This window comes from Botrytis porri (genome assembly GCF_014898465.1).
Source record: "Botrytis porri strain MUCL 3234 chromosome Unknown BPOR_021, whole genome shotgun sequence".
NCBI lineage: Eukaryota > Fungi > Ascomycota > Leotiomycetes > Helotiales > Sclerotiniaceae > Botrytis > Botrytis porri.
Genome location: NW_024066095.1, coordinates 331,415 through 350,068, shown reverse-complemented (window position 1 = coordinate 350,068; position 18,654 = coordinate 331,415). Strand labels below are relative to the sequence as shown.

At 42.2% G+C, this 18,654-nt stretch overlaps 4 protein-coding genes across 4 annotated transcripts; 1 reads left to right on the top strand and 3 right to left on the bottom strand.

Annotated features, from left to right (window-relative positions):
- Positions 1 to 1,330: 1,330 nt before the first annotated feature.
- Positions 1,331 to 3,198, bottom strand: EAF01_011418 (uncharacterized protein; the record flags this gene model as incomplete). Its single annotated transcript, XM_038919675.1, has 2 exons — positions 1,331 to 1,526; positions 1,592 to 3,198. The coding sequence occupies 2 exons, from the start codon at positions 3,196 to 3,198 to the stop codon at positions 1,331 to 1,333; spliced, it is 1,803 nt and encodes a 600-aa protein (XP_038764885.1).
- A 6,342-nt stretch (positions 3,199 to 9,540) lies between these two features.
- On the bottom strand, positions 9,541 to 12,606 carry EAF01_011417 (uncharacterized protein; the record flags this gene model as incomplete). The annotated part of the gene is made up of 1 exon (XM_038919674.1): positions 9,541 to 12,606. The coding sequence occupies one exon, from the start codon at positions 12,604 to 12,606 to the stop codon at positions 9,541 to 9,543; it is 3,066 nt and encodes a 1,021-aa protein (XP_038764884.1).
- A 1,052-nt stretch (positions 12,607 to 13,658) lies between these two features.
- EAF01_011416 (uncharacterized protein) lies at positions 13,659 to 15,768 on the bottom strand (the record flags this gene model as incomplete). The annotated part of the gene is made up of 4 exons (XM_038919673.1): positions 13,659 to 14,741; positions 14,793 to 15,032; positions 15,084 to 15,344; positions 15,553 to 15,768. The coding sequence occupies 4 exons, from the start codon at positions 15,766 to 15,768 to the stop codon at positions 13,659 to 13,661; spliced, it is 1,800 nt and encodes a 599-aa protein (XP_038764883.1).
- Positions 15,769 to 16,267: 499 nt separating this feature from the next.
- Positions 16,268 to 17,632, top strand: EAF01_011415 (uncharacterized protein; the record flags this gene model as incomplete). The annotated part of the gene is made up of 1 exon (XM_038919672.1): positions 16,268 to 17,632. One exon carries the CDS (start codon positions 16,268 to 16,270, stop codon positions 17,630 to 17,632), a length of 1,365 nt encoding a protein of 454 aa, XP_038764882.1.
- Positions 17,633 to 18,654: the final 1,022 nt, after the last annotated feature.

The window sequence follows — 18,654 nt, the reverse complement described above, 5'->3', positions numbered from 1 at the left end:
TTGTTTTATTCTATTATTATTTTCGTAGTATATCAAATACCACATACCACATATAATATCGAATACTGCACTTTACCAAATAAACACAAGTGTATTCTGTAGAACTTCACCGTATTGCCACACTATCACAGATCTTATACATTTTCTCGCTTCCATCCATCTTCTCCATTCTATTCGATCCTGCTCATTATATCTATATCACCAAATAACCCTACCCATCTCTCTACATACATATACATATACATATACACATCACTCCTCTCACCCCCATCACTCCCATCATTTCCATATTCTATTCCCAAATCCCAAACCTTCATTTCATCATTGTTTATTTTTTCATCCCTCATTCGATAACACATCCAGAAATAAAACTACCACCCATACGTACAAATCCCATTAAATCCTATCCTAGTCTCTCCCATTCTATCTATCCTATCCTATATTATCTTCTCTTACCAAAAACCCCAAATAGAAATCTTAGAAATAGTTAGTACATAGATAATAAAACTACTAAATATCTCATCCCAACTAATATATACTTATACATATGCTTTCGAGTCACTGGGAATATTCATATCCATATATATACGTCCATACATTCATCCATCTTTCTTCTTCGAGAGTTTTCCTTTTCTTTTTTTTTGGTGGGGGGGGGGGGGGGGGTATTAAAGATTTATGCTTTGGAATTGTATTTATTTTTCCCGAGCTTTGGATTGGATGGGATGTTTAGATGTTTGGATCTAGATGTATAAATGTTGCGGTTCGTAGGTTTGTATATATGTATATGTATACCTATATTGTGAGGGAGCTAACTATACACCTACCGTATTTCCTAATATATTTTCATAGAAAAATTATAATCTAGAAGGGGGGTTTCGGTTGTTGGGCACTAGGTAGGTATCACCTACCTACCTAGCACTCAATGTCTTTATTTGACTATGTGTAAGATCCTACTTGAAACCATATGTTTTTATCTTAAACCCGGATTGTATGATTTACAGTCTGGACGGGTTGATTACAATCATAAATATTTTGATTGTAGTTTGTACTCATCAAAAGCAAAAGCAACATCAGATTAAAGTACGATATGAGGGTGGGTATCATGCAATGGTATCTATATTTTTCTAAAAAATAATTCTGGTCTGTTCTGTTCTGTTTCTCCGAATAATATCTCTTCTCCTTATCCTCTGAAAAAGAAACCTCTCTAGAAAATCCTCCCAAATAATCGCTGGAAACCCTCCCAAACACTCGCTGTAAATCCTCTCTCCCCTCTCCTATCCCTCACACACCAACACTCCCCTCCACTCACCCCACCAGCAACCCCCAAACCCTACGAATTAATAGTCCTATTCACACTCTGCAAATGTCCCAACTTATGACCCTTCGCATTCTTCATCTGATTCTCCGGTACTCCACCCGGTAAATCCGCCGTCGAAATACTCGATACATGTGGTGCATTTGGAATATCCATTATCCCATCTCCCCCCATCTTCCCATCTCCACTCCCATTCTGATTCCCTACATCTCTATATCCCAACGTCAGTGACTTTTCCTCCCTCAACACATCCTCGTTTCGATAAATTGCACTCACTTCCTCGCCTCATGATTGACCGTCGTCGACGTCGCCGTATCGAGCCCCTTATTAATCTCTTCCAAATCCGGTACGGGTGCATTTCCCTCCGGTTGCGGTAAACTTGTAATATCCAACTGTAAATCCTCTTCTCCCGTTGGACTCGAGACTTTTAATCCCTCCTCTCTCCTCTCTTCTTCTTTTTCCTTCTCGATCTCATTAACACTACTCGCCTTGCTCACTTCCGCACTCGCAGGACTTTCTGTTCGAAGTCCTAAATCTCTATTTCCATTGGAAGGAGAAACTTCATTTTCTCCCTTCCAATCTGCGGCTTGGACTTCGGGGACTGGGGAATTTGGACCCGGTTCTTCAATGACACTTTCTATTCTACCGCGACCAGGCTCGGGATCATAGACTTTCCAAACTACGGCGAGTTTATCCAAGGCTCTTGTACCTTTACGAGAAGAACCTTTGATCCCATCCATTTTATCCCATTCGATTTCGAAGATACCATTTTCATCTGGTTTGCCATTGTTTTCAGGTCCACCACCTTCAAAATATGCATTGAACCATACGTGAGCAACGGCTGTAACCATTATCCAACCCATGGAAGCTTTGTTTCTGCGTTCGAAATCGATGTTGATATCGCTCGTAGGAAGAATAACTCTTGTAGAAGGTTTAAAAATGACTGCTCCTCCTCCAGTCTCTGAATCTGTTTCTGATCCGCTGACATTGGGTTCTGTAGCTCGTGGTGTTAGCGTTGTATTTTTGGGTTCCTCAATTCGATCTGCACTTTTGGATGTTGCGATTTTATCTTGATTTCCAAATCCTGCCATGTCGGATATCATATTTTTGATGCCACCACTACCGGGTGTATTTCCTTCTACCACTACTCTTTCTTTCTTTGTAAAGACGTGGAATAATTTGATTGTTTTGCCTTCATCAACATATCCTTCGACTTGGACTTTCACACCATCCCTCAATCCCCAAACATGGACCTCCATAATCTCAATTTGTCGATCAACATAATGTTTTCCAGATTGTGTCCATCGATCCACATAACCAACCCATCTCAATTGACTTGGTATCGAAACACCTTGTCCAAAACCCGGTCTCATTCTCCTCTCTGTAAATCGCGCAAGTGCCTCAGAAGCCTTCCATCCACACTCTGCAATCAAATAACTACACGCCATCGTACCACTTCTTCCTTTCCCAGCCTTACAATGTACAACCACCACCTTTCCCCCTTCCTTCGTCTCATTCTTTCCCTCCCCATCACCCGCCTCTTCCAACCAATTTCTCATTCCTCCCACAATCCCCGGAACCAACTTAAAAGGCGGCGGATGATGATCTGGCCACGGCCAATGTCTAACTCTCCCTCTCACCTCCTCATCCGGATATCCCGTCCCCTCGGCCCTAAACTCCCATATCATCCATCCCTCTTTCCCATGTTTATAATCGAGGAATGTAACGAGTTGATCGAGCGGATTGCGATATGCGCGTTGCGGATATGTGCCGCTGGGTCCAGACGTCGCTATTATATTAGGTGTTACGTAGCAGAGATCCAATCCTGCTTCTGGGTGACGAGAACGCGGACCTGCGACAATTTGACGAAGGAGTGAAGCCATTTTTGAATATGATGGCGATGTTCCGCGTACTTCGTGATAGTTTGTTTGGTTCGAAGAAAGAAAGGAGGGATATTATTTGTTAGGGAATTTGAGTTGTGCTGATGATGTTTTTATAGAACATTGTCCCTTGCCTTGGAAAAGTATCGAATTAAATGAAGATGATATCAGGCTGGAATATTCATCACTTTGTGTATCATAATTTACTTGTTGTTTATGTGAGGAGAGGCTGGAGTGGTAGGGTAGGGAGCAGCAAGAACCACAATGACGTATTTTTAATGGGTGGTGGTGAGAAATCTTGGCTTGAGTGTGGCTGTGCAACCAACTTTCTCTCCAAACAGACCTCGGGACCGTTGGAATTCGATGTGTTTGCATATCCGCAATTTTATGGCTGAAAATGATGAAACGTTGTTTATGATACTGAATTTACATAAGTTACTGAAACTGCGTTGCCTTCGGTGTTACAGATATCTAGTCTGGTGGGAGTAAATATCACTCACTATAAATATAGACTAGCCGCCTAACTCGACCCCATCTTCAGCACTTGAAGCCTCACGTTTACGGAAATGGATGCATGTGGTTGCCCACGGGTAAGTTGAGTAAAAGGAACTTGTATAGCTATGATCAAAAATACTTAAAGCATCTAGAGCAAAGTTTTCAAGAAATTAGTTTCATTACATTGGAAATGACATAAAAAAACATGAAATTTCCTCCCATTCAAGTGCTCTGAATCTGGATAGGGGTATCAAGCGACACCAAAAATAATCTCAAGTTGCAGAAATTCCAGTGTCTCGCCCTTCGAGGCACCAGTGACTAGAAGAGCAATGTTTAGAACCTATTCCTTTACATTATCTGCCTTCATCCAGATCTGTTTCTCCATCGTCCAAATTTTTTAGGGGAGGGGGGGGGCAATTCAACACAAAATACGGAAACAATAAATCTGATTCGTATTACTTCTTATTCACTTCTGGATCTAAGTGCTTCCATCCCGCGAACTTATTCGTTTCATTGCAGAACGAAGTTCCCAAATCTATCAAAAGCAGTAATTCGACCCTCAGTTGGGTAATGAGTTATTTAACAAGGTAATCTGGCACAGCATATCCATCAACGAGGCTGATGACAGTATATCGACCCCATAGCATCTGCACCCCCTCAATCAGCACTTACTAACTATGAATGCAGTGTGTTCCAAGCGAGCCCTACAATTCCAGCGGCAGAGTAATTGTAAAGTGTATGATGATCATCAAACCTGCTGAGCTCGGGAATGATGCGGAATGCATCAAGTGCTTTGATGTTAGGGTATGCTATGAAAATATTAACATGGTTCGTATACGTTCTTCGTTGTTGTCATGAGTGTATATTTTCGCTATACGGAACGTCTGATTAGCTGTTATTCAACCCAGAGCCTAAGAGTTCATGTTGGAATTGAATTTGAAGAGTAGCCGCCTTTTACGTGCCTAAAATATTTAGGAGAGGAGAGCGAGAAGCCTTTGGCTATCATTTTCAAGTCACCAAAGAATTTCGGCTGTATTATATCTTGAAGAGCACCTCCTAGCTCTGATATTGCGGAAGATTAGATGACGTTTTCAATTACTGTAGACAGCGACTGAGTTCTCATATTGGTAAACTCTAATAGAAATGGAGAATTTCGAGATGTAGTAGCTTAAAATGCTTAAATAAATCAAGAAGGTATAAAATGCTATTAGGAAGAGATTGTCTCACTCTATTCTGTCGAACATCTTTCAGGTGGTAATTTCTCCCTGTGCTTTGCGGAGGCTTGATACTTGTGTCGAGGGACATCGATGCATTTTAGAACCTTGCGTGAGATTAAAGTAATAGCTGCTCGGTGAAACAAACTTTTACTACGCGTCTTCCGGGAATCTAAATCAACCTTCTCAGATGACTCGACTTCACAAAGCAGATTTATTCGTTCTAACTTTCTATCTCTATCCAAGTCTTTGGTATCATCATTATGACTACGAACAGAATTTTCCCAACCATTATTGCTGTCAAAACAAAACGTAGTAGGCTCGACGGCGTTCAAATTCAAGTCTATTAATTTCTCTTCGAAAAGATATGGATGGTAACCAAGGAGTTTTGTTGTATTAAATCGTACACTCAGCAAATCCTCCCATTTTCTGGCATGAAAACAAAAAAGTCACACAAAAAGCCCTCCACAAGCATCCCCAAAACAGTCCAGCCCCGCAGAAGCGACACGAAAACAATCCTTTTGGACAAAAAATTTCCTTCGTCGTGGTCGAGAAAGTGGCGCATCTGGCGTGAAATGAAGTCCCCTAGGCCGAGAAATCTGATTCTGAGGTGTAAGAAGCCGAGAAGTGGAATTAATGATATAACTTTTCTTATTGTTGTATGAAGACTTTGAGGAATGAAAAAGGTCCGGGGAAGACATGGTTTATCCTACTGGTCCTTGAAGCAAGGATTATTTTGGGGTGGAGGGTTTATGGGGGTTTGTTCCGGAGTTTGTGGGATAGACTGTGAGTTAGTTGGAGATGGGTAGGATGGATTGCTTCTTTCTGTTGAAGTACTGTTTTGTGGGGGTTGGAAGAGGTAAAGGGCGAGAGAGAGGGGTGTTTGTTGAGGTTTCTTTCTGCATGTGCATAAGTGCTTCAATGATCATGATGGAAGAGTCAACTCGTTTCAGTTGATCAGTTGATTTGAAGCTGAACTGAAAAAAATGATTAAGGTAAATCCCACGCTCGCAAATGGCTTCCGAGACCTGAATAAGAATGACACTCACGTCTAATTTCTTTGAGGTTTACTATGAGACAGAGGAATATGCCACAGTCAAATATAGAAGTGTATAGTATCTATTCAATTTACCCATTCTCACATCTTGTGGCATGATCAAACTAGGCTGCGCAACGGGTACCCGCGGGGCGGATAATGACCTCAACAGATAATCCGCGGATAATTCGTCTATAGAGCGGATAATTCAGAATCTGAACGGGTAACCTATAGGGCGGGTACAAATTACCTGTAGATATCCACCTATTTATATATTATATAACTATTTTATAATTAATATAAAAATTAGTATAAATCCAAGCTTAAATCATTTTTGAACTGGAAAATAATCTGGGAATAGCTTTATATTTTAAGCGAATCTTTGTTTTTTTTTGAGAATCTATATATCCACAAATTATTTACAGATAATCTACAAATTATCCGTATACTTGTAAATAATTTGCAAATAATCCGTTTATTTATATACCTGCAGATTATTTGTAAATAATTCGTGAATTATCTATATAAAGTAGGTAATTTTAAAGCCTTAATAAATAATCTATAGAGCAAATAGAACCTCTGATGAATAACCTGTGGAGCGGATTATCCGCAGATAATCCATGGGTACAGATAATTTGTGCACAGCCTAGATCAAACACACGCCAGCTCTAACATAGAATCTGATTTAATGGTCAGCCGTAGTAGCTTAACGACAGAAGAATCTCTTCCAACGTTTCGCTTATTAACGATTTCAAGATACTCAAAATCAAAAAATCTCGTTTTTTTATCATGATAAATATCTGAAAATCAATGGCAATAAGTAATACCACCCAAACCATCCCTTTGTCGCCCACTCTTCCAGTCAAGAAGTGTTCACAATGGTACTGCTTCACTCTCACGACTGTCTCGCAGTACTCAACAAGAGGCGCGACAACGGAGAAGCAAACAACAGAACACAGCATGCGCTCGATGTTTGTATCAAGGTGGTGGAACGATGTTATACTGGTGGTGGTTGGCGAATTGGTTGTGGTGTGTTTTGAGATATGTTGCTGGTACTCTGGTTAATGTTTCTGTTGTGGGATTTACTGGATATTGTCTTCGGTTGGGAAGAGTTTAGATGGTCGTTTGTGTGTAACTGGATCTCTTCAAATGTATATATACAGCGGAGTTAGGCTTTATTGAAAAGACGCGGCTCTAACAAGAATTTCTCCTTGTTCGCAATCAACAAGCTTGTACCATTTGTTGTTTTCAATGTATTTTGCTAATCTTTATTTTGATGATATTGGCAAAACATCACGACGAGTCAAGATAAATAACAGGATGACACAGGATCTCACTTCAAATCCCATATACATCTAATCACGGAAATGATTTATCCTTTGCTTTGCTTGGAATTGCCATCTCTGAGTTTTGATCAGACTTCTCAGCCTCTCGCAATCTTCTAGCACATTGACCTCTCCGTTCTCTCGTACTCACGAGAAATGCTCTTTTGAACTGGTCACTTGAACTCTTCGCCACCCAGAAACTTGGTGTACGTATATTCGAGAAACCCTATATATATATACGACGACCTAGTCTCTTCTCCCGACCAACTCTTCACTTCGCGTCAACGATAAGTAGGGTAAGCTAGACAGGAATAGAATGCAAAATAGAGTTCATCGGAGCCGGGCTCGAATGTAGATCCCGCTACTCTATTTGGAATGCAGACAAGCGGGCTACCCGGTAGTTCAAGAAGCTTCACATGTTAGTCATGGCACTATATCGATAATCTGGGTTAGAGGTGCACAGACTGGAGGGACACTAAGAGAACTAAACTCGGAAATCTCTTTTGAGTTACTGATTGGTGTGCATTACGATTTCGACTGCTGGAACATTCCAGAATAAATGATGGAATCATAATCTTGATATCAATCAATTGAAGCTTGATCTATTAAGATATTTGGAAGACGGCTCAGGCGGGAAATATCCAAGATGTCCATGCACCCACTGCCATGTAATGAATGCTCTTCGTCCATGCAAGTCGCACTGACGCACTTGCATCTCAACCCAAGAAATCAGATTAAGTAGTTGACTTTTCTCTTAATAACTGTCATCGATACCATCTCACTTATAGTACATGTATGTACTTGATTATCTTGCAACTAGCAAATTGACTGTAGAAAAGTGACCTTGCTACAAGAATCTCAAATTCCACACCGAAAAATCGGTTGATACCTCCTATGCATGCACTTACTTGAATCGCTTAAATTCCGTTGAAACCATACCGGTCGACTCCTCTTCATTTTCCTCCTCACCCACGAAGTACTACTTCCATCCATATGTAAATCCATAAGAAACAACAAACCCATCAACTTGTCTCCTTCCCATTGCCTCTTCCCCTCGATCTCAAAATCCCAACTCAAATCACCAACCAAAACCCTCAAAATAATGCCGTTATTTTTGAGTGCGGACATCCATCCATCCCACTCTGCACCATAACCCCATCGAATGCACCCCCACACGTTTGCACCTCGCCACGTGCTAAGTGCATTATTCATGTCAAAAGTCAGCACGCACATAATTTAGCAATGTGGCGTTGCATAGCGTTTTAAACACAAATACACAATACGAGAGCACACCACTGAAGCACGGGAATTTCCGGCTTCCATCCAACCAACTAACCACCAAACCATCCAACTAACCAATTCCCATTTCGCAAATACCCAGAGGCAGAAAAAATAAATCTCGAGTAAAATTTCCTTTCTCAATCTATCCTCCGAAAACCCCAATATTAATTGTTAAACACTCCGTGTAGCGTTTAGTGGGCATGGTATACGAAGTGACAGGAACCAACTAATCTAACCGTGCTAACACCCCTCGTCCGTCTCACAGGGCTCCGAAATTCTAAAAAAAAAAAAAGCCTAGGCCTTCTTTGTGGATCCATCGTTGATCGATCGCTAGGTGGGTGATAGCTAGATTTTCCTTCAGTTGATCCGGGGTTTTGGTGATTAGACTTGAGCTAGATTAGCCCAAAATCCCTGCCAGGAGGAACGGTAACCCAGAGGCGACCTCGGCGAGCAAGACGTCCAAGGTTTCGGAGATGAAGTGGATGTGATGCGTGGATGGATTAACGATGATCGGAAAATCAATCTTAATTTGGGTCGATCAACTTCTGGTTGTTGGTATGCGAATGGGAGAAGTGGAGTTTTTAATATGTGTTGGGTGTCATTCCATGAGGATGGAATTGTATGGGATTTCAATGGGGTTTTGGATTTCGACATGGATTTGGCAATATGACGGTAAGATAGATGGCTGAAGCTTAAAATATATTAGAAAACCCACCGTGAAAAAAAAACCGACATCAAAATATGAGACATCAAAATATTAGACGTTAAGATATTAGAAATAAATGTAGATTGATATATATAGAAGAGGGGGTAATGATCGTAGTCCAAAAGAATAATTACAAAATAATCTTTGTACAAATAAATGCTCCATCTACCCCTACCATAACCTTTCCAGCCATGCAAAACTGTGCCAAGTATGTCCGATTCCAAACGCCCAGCTTTTGGTAAAAAAATCCACAATTCACCATTTCCCGTTTCAATCTCTATCCTAACCTCACAAAGACATGTTATCGTGCAAAATAGTGACCGCCTCATTCCATCCCCTGCTAGCCGCGACATCACTAACCGTTCTCCCCATTTCATCCTTTGCCTCCAAATTGACTCCCGCTTTTCCCGCGACCAGTTTGAGAATTTCCGCATCCCCATTTTCAAGCGCTTGCATAATTGCATTCCAGCCTCTATAGATTTTATTCGGATCTGCACCATGATCTAATAACAATTCAATCATGTCCGTATCGCCGCCCTGATAACGACGAAGTGCTTTGACGATAGGTAAATGCTCACCAGGAGCATTGATATCTGCACCCGCTTCATTGAGGAGGTATTTAACGATTTCAATGCGGTCTTCGCGGATGGCGGTTGTAAGAGGCGAAAAGACTCCTCCGTTTTTGTCCTCAACTGACACACCAGCTGCGAGAAGTAACTTGACTGACTCCAATTGATTTGCATGAACTGCCATCTCCAAAACTCCTTTATAAGCACGAGGTTCCGGCATGACAGACAAGATGCGTTTGAGAATTTGAGGACTGCGAACTGCCATACAAACAGGCCAGTCTTGACCTCGAACATTAACATCTGCTCCTCGTAATAACAGGAGATCAATCATTTCGAGACGTTCTTCGCGAATGGCGGTTGTGAGTGGTGACATTCCTTTCGCGGACTTGTCGTTGGGATTTACGCCTTGGTCGAGGAGCCAATTAAGTGCTTCAATGTTATTGCAACTAACTGCCATCTCGGCAATACCTTTGGGGCTATGGATATCTGCTCCGGCACTTACCAAGGCGGGAAGAAAATGGATTCGGTTATGAGTAACACATTTCCAGGCTGGATATTCACTTGCCATGGTGTTAGGATCGGCTTTGTTGCTGAGGAGGAGTTGGAAAATATCTGGTCGGTCGTCTCGAATCGATGTACATAATGGAGTGTACACGCCATCTTTCTTGGCATTGGGGTCAACGCCATGGGTAAGGAGGGTACGGACTGATTCAATTTTGTTAATACTGGTCGCTAGTTCCATGATTCCTGGGCATTTCTTGGGATCCGCTCCATGTGTAAGGAGATATTGGAGACAGGCAGTTTGGTAGGTGGCAGGCCAGAGCATATGCTTCGGGCCTGGGAGATTGGGATCCGCTCCATTTTCTAACAAGATTGAGACAATGTCTGCTCTTCCACATGTAATAGCTTCGAACAAGGCTGTCTTTCCTTCCTTACTTTTGGCATTTGGGTTGGCGCCATATTTGAGTAGTAATTCCACGAATTTCTTAGAAGTCTTCTTATTGATAGAAGCGATGAGAAGAGTATTACCATTTGAGGTTGAGTGATTGGCGTCACCGTTGTAAATTAAGAAAAGATGTGAGAAGCCCACCATGTTTTGCATAACCGATACAGCAAGAGGTGATTCCATATCGATACCGGCAACAAGATTAGGATCAGCTCCGTATCTCAGAAGTGTGGTAGCTCCAGCCAGGAAGGATTTATCAACAGATGCTCTTAAAGGCGTAATTCCGTCTCTATCATGTTCGTTCGGGTGGGCGCCAAAAGTAAGTAGTAATCGTACACTCTCCGCATCATGAGCTAAAATTGCCTCCTTAAGGGCATTGACCTCTGACCCTGTGTTTGCTGGTACACCGCCATCCAATAACTTCTCTACGGCTTTGTGGTTTTTGTCGCGAATAGCAGAGATCAGAGCAGCCTTCATAGGTCCAGTATTGGAGCCCGCACTACCTCGAGGACTCCAACGAGGCATATTGTCGGGATCTGCCTTGAGTCTAATTGCCTCGGAAGGGTTTATTATCATTCCATCGACATCATTGATGAGACTGCCAGATTCAATAGTCTCGGTATGTGATCGTGCATCATCAAGGTGATGATATCTAAGATTGTTGTCAAAGGAATTGATCAAGTCTGTATAAGATCTCTCGCCGGAATCATGCGAATTGACGGTTTGTGGACTCATGGGAGTATGAACACTATTCGTATTATATCGTTGAAGGTTTGAGCCCAGAAGCAAGGAAGCATCTCTAGCCGATGCTCTATCTCCCATTGACTCCGGATGCTGACTAGAAGATGTTCTACCGGGCCATCCATTGGTGGGTAGTGGAGGGAGAGGAAAATTTGGAAGGGGCATTTGCGGTGGTTGAACACTGTGGTGGCTACTAGCGTCGCTGTTTCCTAATCCAAGAGGCGACGGCATGATTGGCGTAGGACTTGAGCTGTCTGAAGTTTTGCTGGGTTTGCGTCCAGCCTTTTCGTCCATCCTATTGAGCGCTGCAGCTAAGCCAAGGTAACCAATACCCAACTCCTTCTCAATTTTATCACTTCCCAAACTCCATTGGAAAACTAATGCGCTCATCCTCAAATCATCTCTTGTTTTACTCAATGTGCCGGCCATTTTTCTGATATCATTAGGAGTGTTACTGAAAATTTTTCCCCAACCTCGCTTGAAACTTCCCACATTTTCATGATGAAGAAATTTAGCAAGCAATTGGTAGAACACTTGGAAATTCGCTTGGGTGGCTCGAAATTTATGATCGAGCTCTGTTATCATTTCGATGGGGAAGTTTTGTACATGATGATTGCATTCTTCGAGTCCAGCTTCGATTGAAAAAAGGATGTGACAAGTGTCGAGGAAGTCGTGGGCGAGGGCTTCGAAACCTTGAGGTAGCTCTTTCACCGATGTAAGGTATTCCAAGACCCTAACGGAAATGCGATCGCTGAGAGCTGTCGTTTTCAGGCAGAGCTGCATACATTGTGTTTGAGCTTTGGAGAACTTTCCGGAATTTGGCGTTGGTGGTGCCATGATTTGTTTTTGCTGCGGGGGTGGCGCAAGATTTCTAGGTATTGTTTTTTCGGGAAGAGTTCTTTCAGCCAATGTTCTTTCGGGGAAAATGCTATAAGTGTTGTGGTTGGTACTTGGACTATTGGGTGATGGTGGTAAGCCCAATTCTCCTTTGGATAAAAGTTGGAAGGAGTCCTTAGAGCTTAATGAGAGAGCTTCAGCGAATGAGTATTCAGCGGCATCGGCTCTTTGCCTGGAGACTGCAGCGGCCTGTGTACTCATACTGATTTGGGAGAAATGAAATGAAAGTGAATGACCAATCTGTATTCAGAGAGAAAGCAACAGAAGGTGGAGAATGGGAGACTTTATGATTATCATGTCGTAGAGTTGCAGTCCCCGGACTTATTGGGATTTTCGCCCTCAGACCTCTTCACAGCACGAGTAGTATTTGAATTTGATTCGCCAATAATTGACGAGCTCGATCCATTTCCAGTTATCGCCATCAAAATCATTATCTTTGAATTACATACAACCGCAAACTCTAATATAAACCCAAGCTATTGAGTGAAAACAATCATGGGAGTACCAGTGATGGACTTGCCGAAGCGTTGAATTCGTATTGTCATAGGCTATCTTTACCCAGATATCTCTAAGCCTTAATTTTAGATCCGGATTTCGACCAAAGTCTAGCCCACTAGGGGTAGAGTGGAGTCAGTCGCACGAGCTGAAGTACGCGAAGTGGGTAATCAGCGCAAGGATATAGCCGAGATGCAAGGTAGGGTGTGAGAAAAGACACCATGAAAAGCTCAGGGTCCAATGTTCACTTTAAGTGCTTGTTGGGGAACAGTTGGCTGGTTCGTTTTCAAGAGATGAAAATTCATTAACAATCGGTTGATAGCTTGATAAAATGATTCGCAATTTCAAGTATCATGGTACATATCTACCGTCCCGCCACTGTTTCATTTCAATTGTGATGGAGCGAGCTAGTCAGATCCAAATCATAATTTCCATGAATTTCTGAAATTCAATCATGAAGTCCATCAAATAATTCAAATATCGGTTCGATGGAAAATAGCGATCAAGCATCAAATCCATTAACTCAATTAGTCAACGCCCGGTCCAATCATGTGTGAAATCTTGCAAGTCTGTGTGGCTGCGTATAGTCGGCAAGTGTCAAATTTCTTCCCAAAACGACCGTAGTGAGATTGTAATGATGAGGACTAGTACTGAATAGGGTATAAAGAAGCTGGAATCATATGGGAAAGGTCGGAGTGAGGATTAGCTCAGGCCTACATGTAATCGCCGATGTTCGTGTGAAAAAATTGCGAAATGCGCTAAGTAGGGCTCGCATTCGATGTTCCATTCTCCATTTTAGCAAGTTTTCCCGATGCCTTTTGCAAACACTGCCATCTCACCCCGCTGAAGCCTATAATACTATTGAATGCCTTATCCCTTCCCCTCATATTTTCGAGTAGTACAACCACATGCTCATCGTGGCTAGCACTGTGCATATCGCCACCAGCTTCCCCGCGAAATTTCAGCTCTAGTTTATCTTTTCCGATAGTCATTTTCGCTAGTGGAGCCAACAGTAATTCTTTCGTCTGTTGTTTTGACATTTCTATTAACTCGCTGTATGGCTTATTGAACGATTTGCAGGGCAAAATGTTATGACCTAAAGCTTCAAAACGAATGATTTTGGTGGAAATTATGATATGTCCTGGAACATGATGCAAAATGCAACGAAATGACATAATATCTTTAGATTCTTCATGCATAGTGCCCATACCAAGAGTTTGAAAATTAATCGTCTCGGCTTTGGAACTATTTGCATCATCGCCCACTGGTCTCATCATCACCTCCGGACTGTCAAATCGGTCAGTTGATTTCTCCAATGCGTTTAAGTTGATTTCTCTTAAGACAGACAATCCGCGTTCCTGGAGATATTGGAAAGACCATTCTGGGTATGTGGGAATATCCCAAAAAGCCCACTTGAGCGGCGAAACAAGTAGGCGATATCGAGGATACAAAGAGCTAATGGGCCAGCAGCCAAAAAATATGAGACCGACCACAACCCAAGATACCTTCATGGTAAACTGCATCGAAGCACATGCACTAAGTAGAAACACGGCTACAAAAAGGAAAAGAGAGTAAAAGGTCTTCTGTGGGCGACGAAAGTGAATAAAACTGTCGTAGACCTCAAGTAAGTTGGCCAAATCCGCAATTTGTAACTGTAGATATGGGCCAATTTTGTCCAAAAGAGGGCCTAGCCAGTCTTTGCTTCCATGCTGGTCCATGAGCTCTCCGGCCTTCAGAGCTGTAGTTCCTCGATCAATATTTCTTGAAAACTCATCCCGCAACGCAGACACTGATGAAGGGTAATAGTAGTTCTTTAAAGTCGCGTAGACAATATACGCATACTTAACTCAAAAAAGGTTAGAAAAGATACTTCGTATCCGAAACTTACTTACCAAATATGACATTAAATATGATTTATACCAAAGAAATAGATATGATATCAACCATTTAGATGTTCGCCGATTGTCCTCCCATCTGTAAATCTTCCTGATATCGACTGCCAATTCCTGCAATGGAGCACTAACTATAATCAGTCTTTCTATGTGTCTGCGAAAAGTGTCTATATCAGAAAGAAGTTCTTCATGATCATCGATATATTGCGCGGCGAAAGGGCGTGAGCCATGAAGAAGTTTCTATTAATTGATTAGAATGAGGTTGATAATTTCAAGCCGGTGCAGACTCACATATCCAATCCATTTTTCCCATTTGAGTTCTGTGAACCGATGATCATCTTTCATTTCAAAATGCTGAATGGGCGGGAATGACGGAGGAATACTATCAATAGCTCGAACACGGTGAACATGTCTGGCCGTAACCCAAGCAACTCGCATTTCCTCTCGGGTTCGCTGGATTTTGTCAACTCTCTTTTCGAAGTAGTCAATATTATTTTGATGGTCCTCAATCGCATCCTCATCATCGCCATCATGTTGAGCGTCCTTGGCGTGCTGTAAACCATCGTGGGCTTCAAGGAAGTCAAAGTTTGCTTGATTTGAGAGATATGGCCGACTTTTGGCCAATTTCTCCGCAGCTTGTCTTGTGGCTTTCGATTTGATTGACGTGATAGGGTGAACTATAGCGTCTGCAGTCCCCCTGCAAGATGTTTTTTGTTCTTTCTACTCGTGATCCATTTCCCAATCTGGAGGTATCTAATACCTTGCCTGCGTTGAAAGCTGGGCTCTGATTGATCTTCTCCACCACAGCGTCAAAAAATTCGTCTTTTTCATTATCTTCGAATGTGAAATCGCTATCGTCAATCCTCAACAGGCGTTTGGCTTTTGCCTTTGCCTTCGATCGTAAGCCATCGGGCTTATTATGAAGTGATGAATCATTCAAGATTTGGGAGGCCGGAGGTCCCTCATTATGCATCATAACCTTTTGATCGGTTTCGTCGCAGTAATTACCTGGCTGGGTAGAAGATATCGTTTGACTCTGATCATTCTCGGGCTGTAAAGATATTTATCGACCTTATCAAAGGTAACACCGATGGTGATAATACCGGTATCTGAATGTAAACACAGGTATTTTCCAGTAGACTAAGAAGGGCCATTGGCCTCTGTATCACTGCGACGCTGAAAGAGGCTATATTGCCTCTGATGGCGATACCGTCGGTCGGCTTTCCAAAGGTTGTTTATGTTGTATGTTGTTTGAACTTTTGAATTTGGCGGAGGGAATACCCGTGGACTCCGTAGATAACCTTGGAACTGGTGGAAAGTTTGATTGTGGCTGAAGCTAAGGTTACCCCACCAGCATTCTGTGGCTCAAGATATCAGGCCCAGCCTTACCTGAACTTATCTTTCCTTCAAGTCTCTACGGCACTCTATCCTCAACATCGACCTCCAATATCTCCTCAGGATTGGACTGGTCCTTTATGAAGTCACTATGTCCCCTTTCCAGGCGTGTTTGCAACACGAAGTGTTCATTATGTCGCACTCCCAAACGATCTCTCTTGACGCTGGCCATTGAGACTTCGTGCGACGATACAAGCGTTTCCATTCTAGAGAAGCATGTCAATAATTCTGCCACCTTACACTTCAATTCCAAGATCACATCTGACAATCGATCTTTTGGAGGAGTGTGGCCAATCGCAGCACATGAGTCTCATCAGAAGAACTTGGCACGATTGGTGAAAGAAGCTATTGAGACTTTACCAAGACGAGACTCTACAGATGCATCATTTGAAAACACTATTGCAGTCACATCGCATCATGGAACCAAGTTATACAAAAAGCCAGATTTTGTAACCGTGACACGTGGCCCAGGGATGCGAGCGAATCTCATCACTGGTATTGATACCGCTAAAGGTTTGGCTGTGGCATGGCAAATCCCTTTATTAGGTGTGAACCATATGCAAGCCCATGCTCTAACACCAAGAATGGTATCCGCCCTTGAAGCGGGAAGCAACACTGGAAACGGAAAGTATGAGAATGATCCTGCCTACCCATTCCTCTCTTTGTTGGTTTCTGGAGGACACACCATGCTTGTCCATTCTCGTCAACTTTGCGACCACGAAATCTTGGCAACAACCTCGGATCTTGCAGTTGGAGATATGGTTGATAAGACAGCACGAGATATTTTACCAGCTCCTGTAATTGAATCTGCATCGGACGTCATGTATGGACGTGTTATGGAAGAATTCGCATTTCCAAATCCCAATCCCACATATGATTATGAGCCCTCTCAAAAGAGTGTCGCACAGATCCCAAGGCCAACAAAATATGAATGGACACTAACACCTCCATACATGAGTACTGGTCATCGCCCATTAAAATCTTACAATTTAGAATTCTCGTTTTCTGGTGTCGGAAGCCAAATTAAGCGCATTATGAAGGGAAACCCAGAAATGGATGTTGTAGAAAGGAGATTACTTGCTCAAGAGACCATGCGAATCGCATTTGAACACCTCGCTTCTAGAGTGATCCTAAATCTTGAGCGCTCAGATTTGAAGGACACAAAAACGCTCGTTGTCTCGGGAGGTGTTGCTGCGAATCAATATTTGAAGTACATATTAAGGTCATTACTTGATGTTTGGGGTTATAAAAACATGAGGTTATTATTTCCACCTCCAAAATTCTGTACAGATAATGCAGCTATGATTGGGTGGACGGGTATCGAGATGTGGGAAGCTGGTTGGAGGAGCAATTTGGATATCCTGGCGGCTAAAAAATGGCCAATTGACCCTAGAACTGAGGGTGGGATACTTGGTTTAGATGGCTGGAAGAATGAAACTATTTAGATTAGCTGTTGAAGTCTCCTTCTGTGGCCGTTCTTCAATCGCGTAACGATCCTATTTTCCGGATATCGATATCAGCAGATCTGTGCCGAAATTGCAGGCCGATACCTTCTCAGCTTCTCCTTGGTGTCTCCTTAGTCTTCTCGAATTTTTTACTTTCTTTCAAGCTCCAAAACCTTCTTGATCGATGTAATAGTACCTAGAACACTCCCCCACTTCATTTTCCTCCTCACGTACCATCGCATACCAAGCTGGCCTGACGATATTTGTGTGGCCCTCGACGTTGCAAACTAAGTTTGAAAGATGCTCGACGGTAGGAAGCTTCGTTCACAAAGTGTAAATCAAACGTCCTGTTTGATGTGTCAAACAAAACCCAACCCTGTGTTGAGCAACGAAACTATCAAATTCTATCTGGAGAAGGAGAATACGGCATTTAATAAATAGAACGGAGATCTCAATTGGATAATCCCAGCTCCCAAGTTGTGATTAGGTATGTGATATCGTTGATAGCTCTCTTACTCATTCTAGAGTGTTGGCCGGTCAATCATTGAAAAGCAGAGTAGGTGGAGTGAGTCTGTTTTTTTTTAGAAAAATGAGCTTACCACTATAGGTTTTGTTTGTATTTGAAGACCTTGTCAAAACATGTGGTGTAAGGTCTAAGGAGAGAAACGTGTAGACAGTAGGTCTGATATCGTTGGGGAAACCTTGTGCTAACAAATACTAACTTGAGCATTCACTTCATGGAGTATTCATAAATCTGTCCTGATTGTCATTTGCTGTCTATGTGTAAGTCTTCTCAGTACTGTCTTTATTGTCATTTGCTGTTTGTGTTTCTTATTAGCATCTATTTTGAAAACTCGAAGTATATGGATTGACTCAGCGCTGTCTGTTTGGAAAACATTACAACATCCCCAAGCATTTGCATAAGTGATGATTTGTATGAGTAACAATGAACTTATATGACTAGTCCTGTCTATATATCTAGAACTATTTACTCAGTACCTCATCCTTCTTATGAATATCAG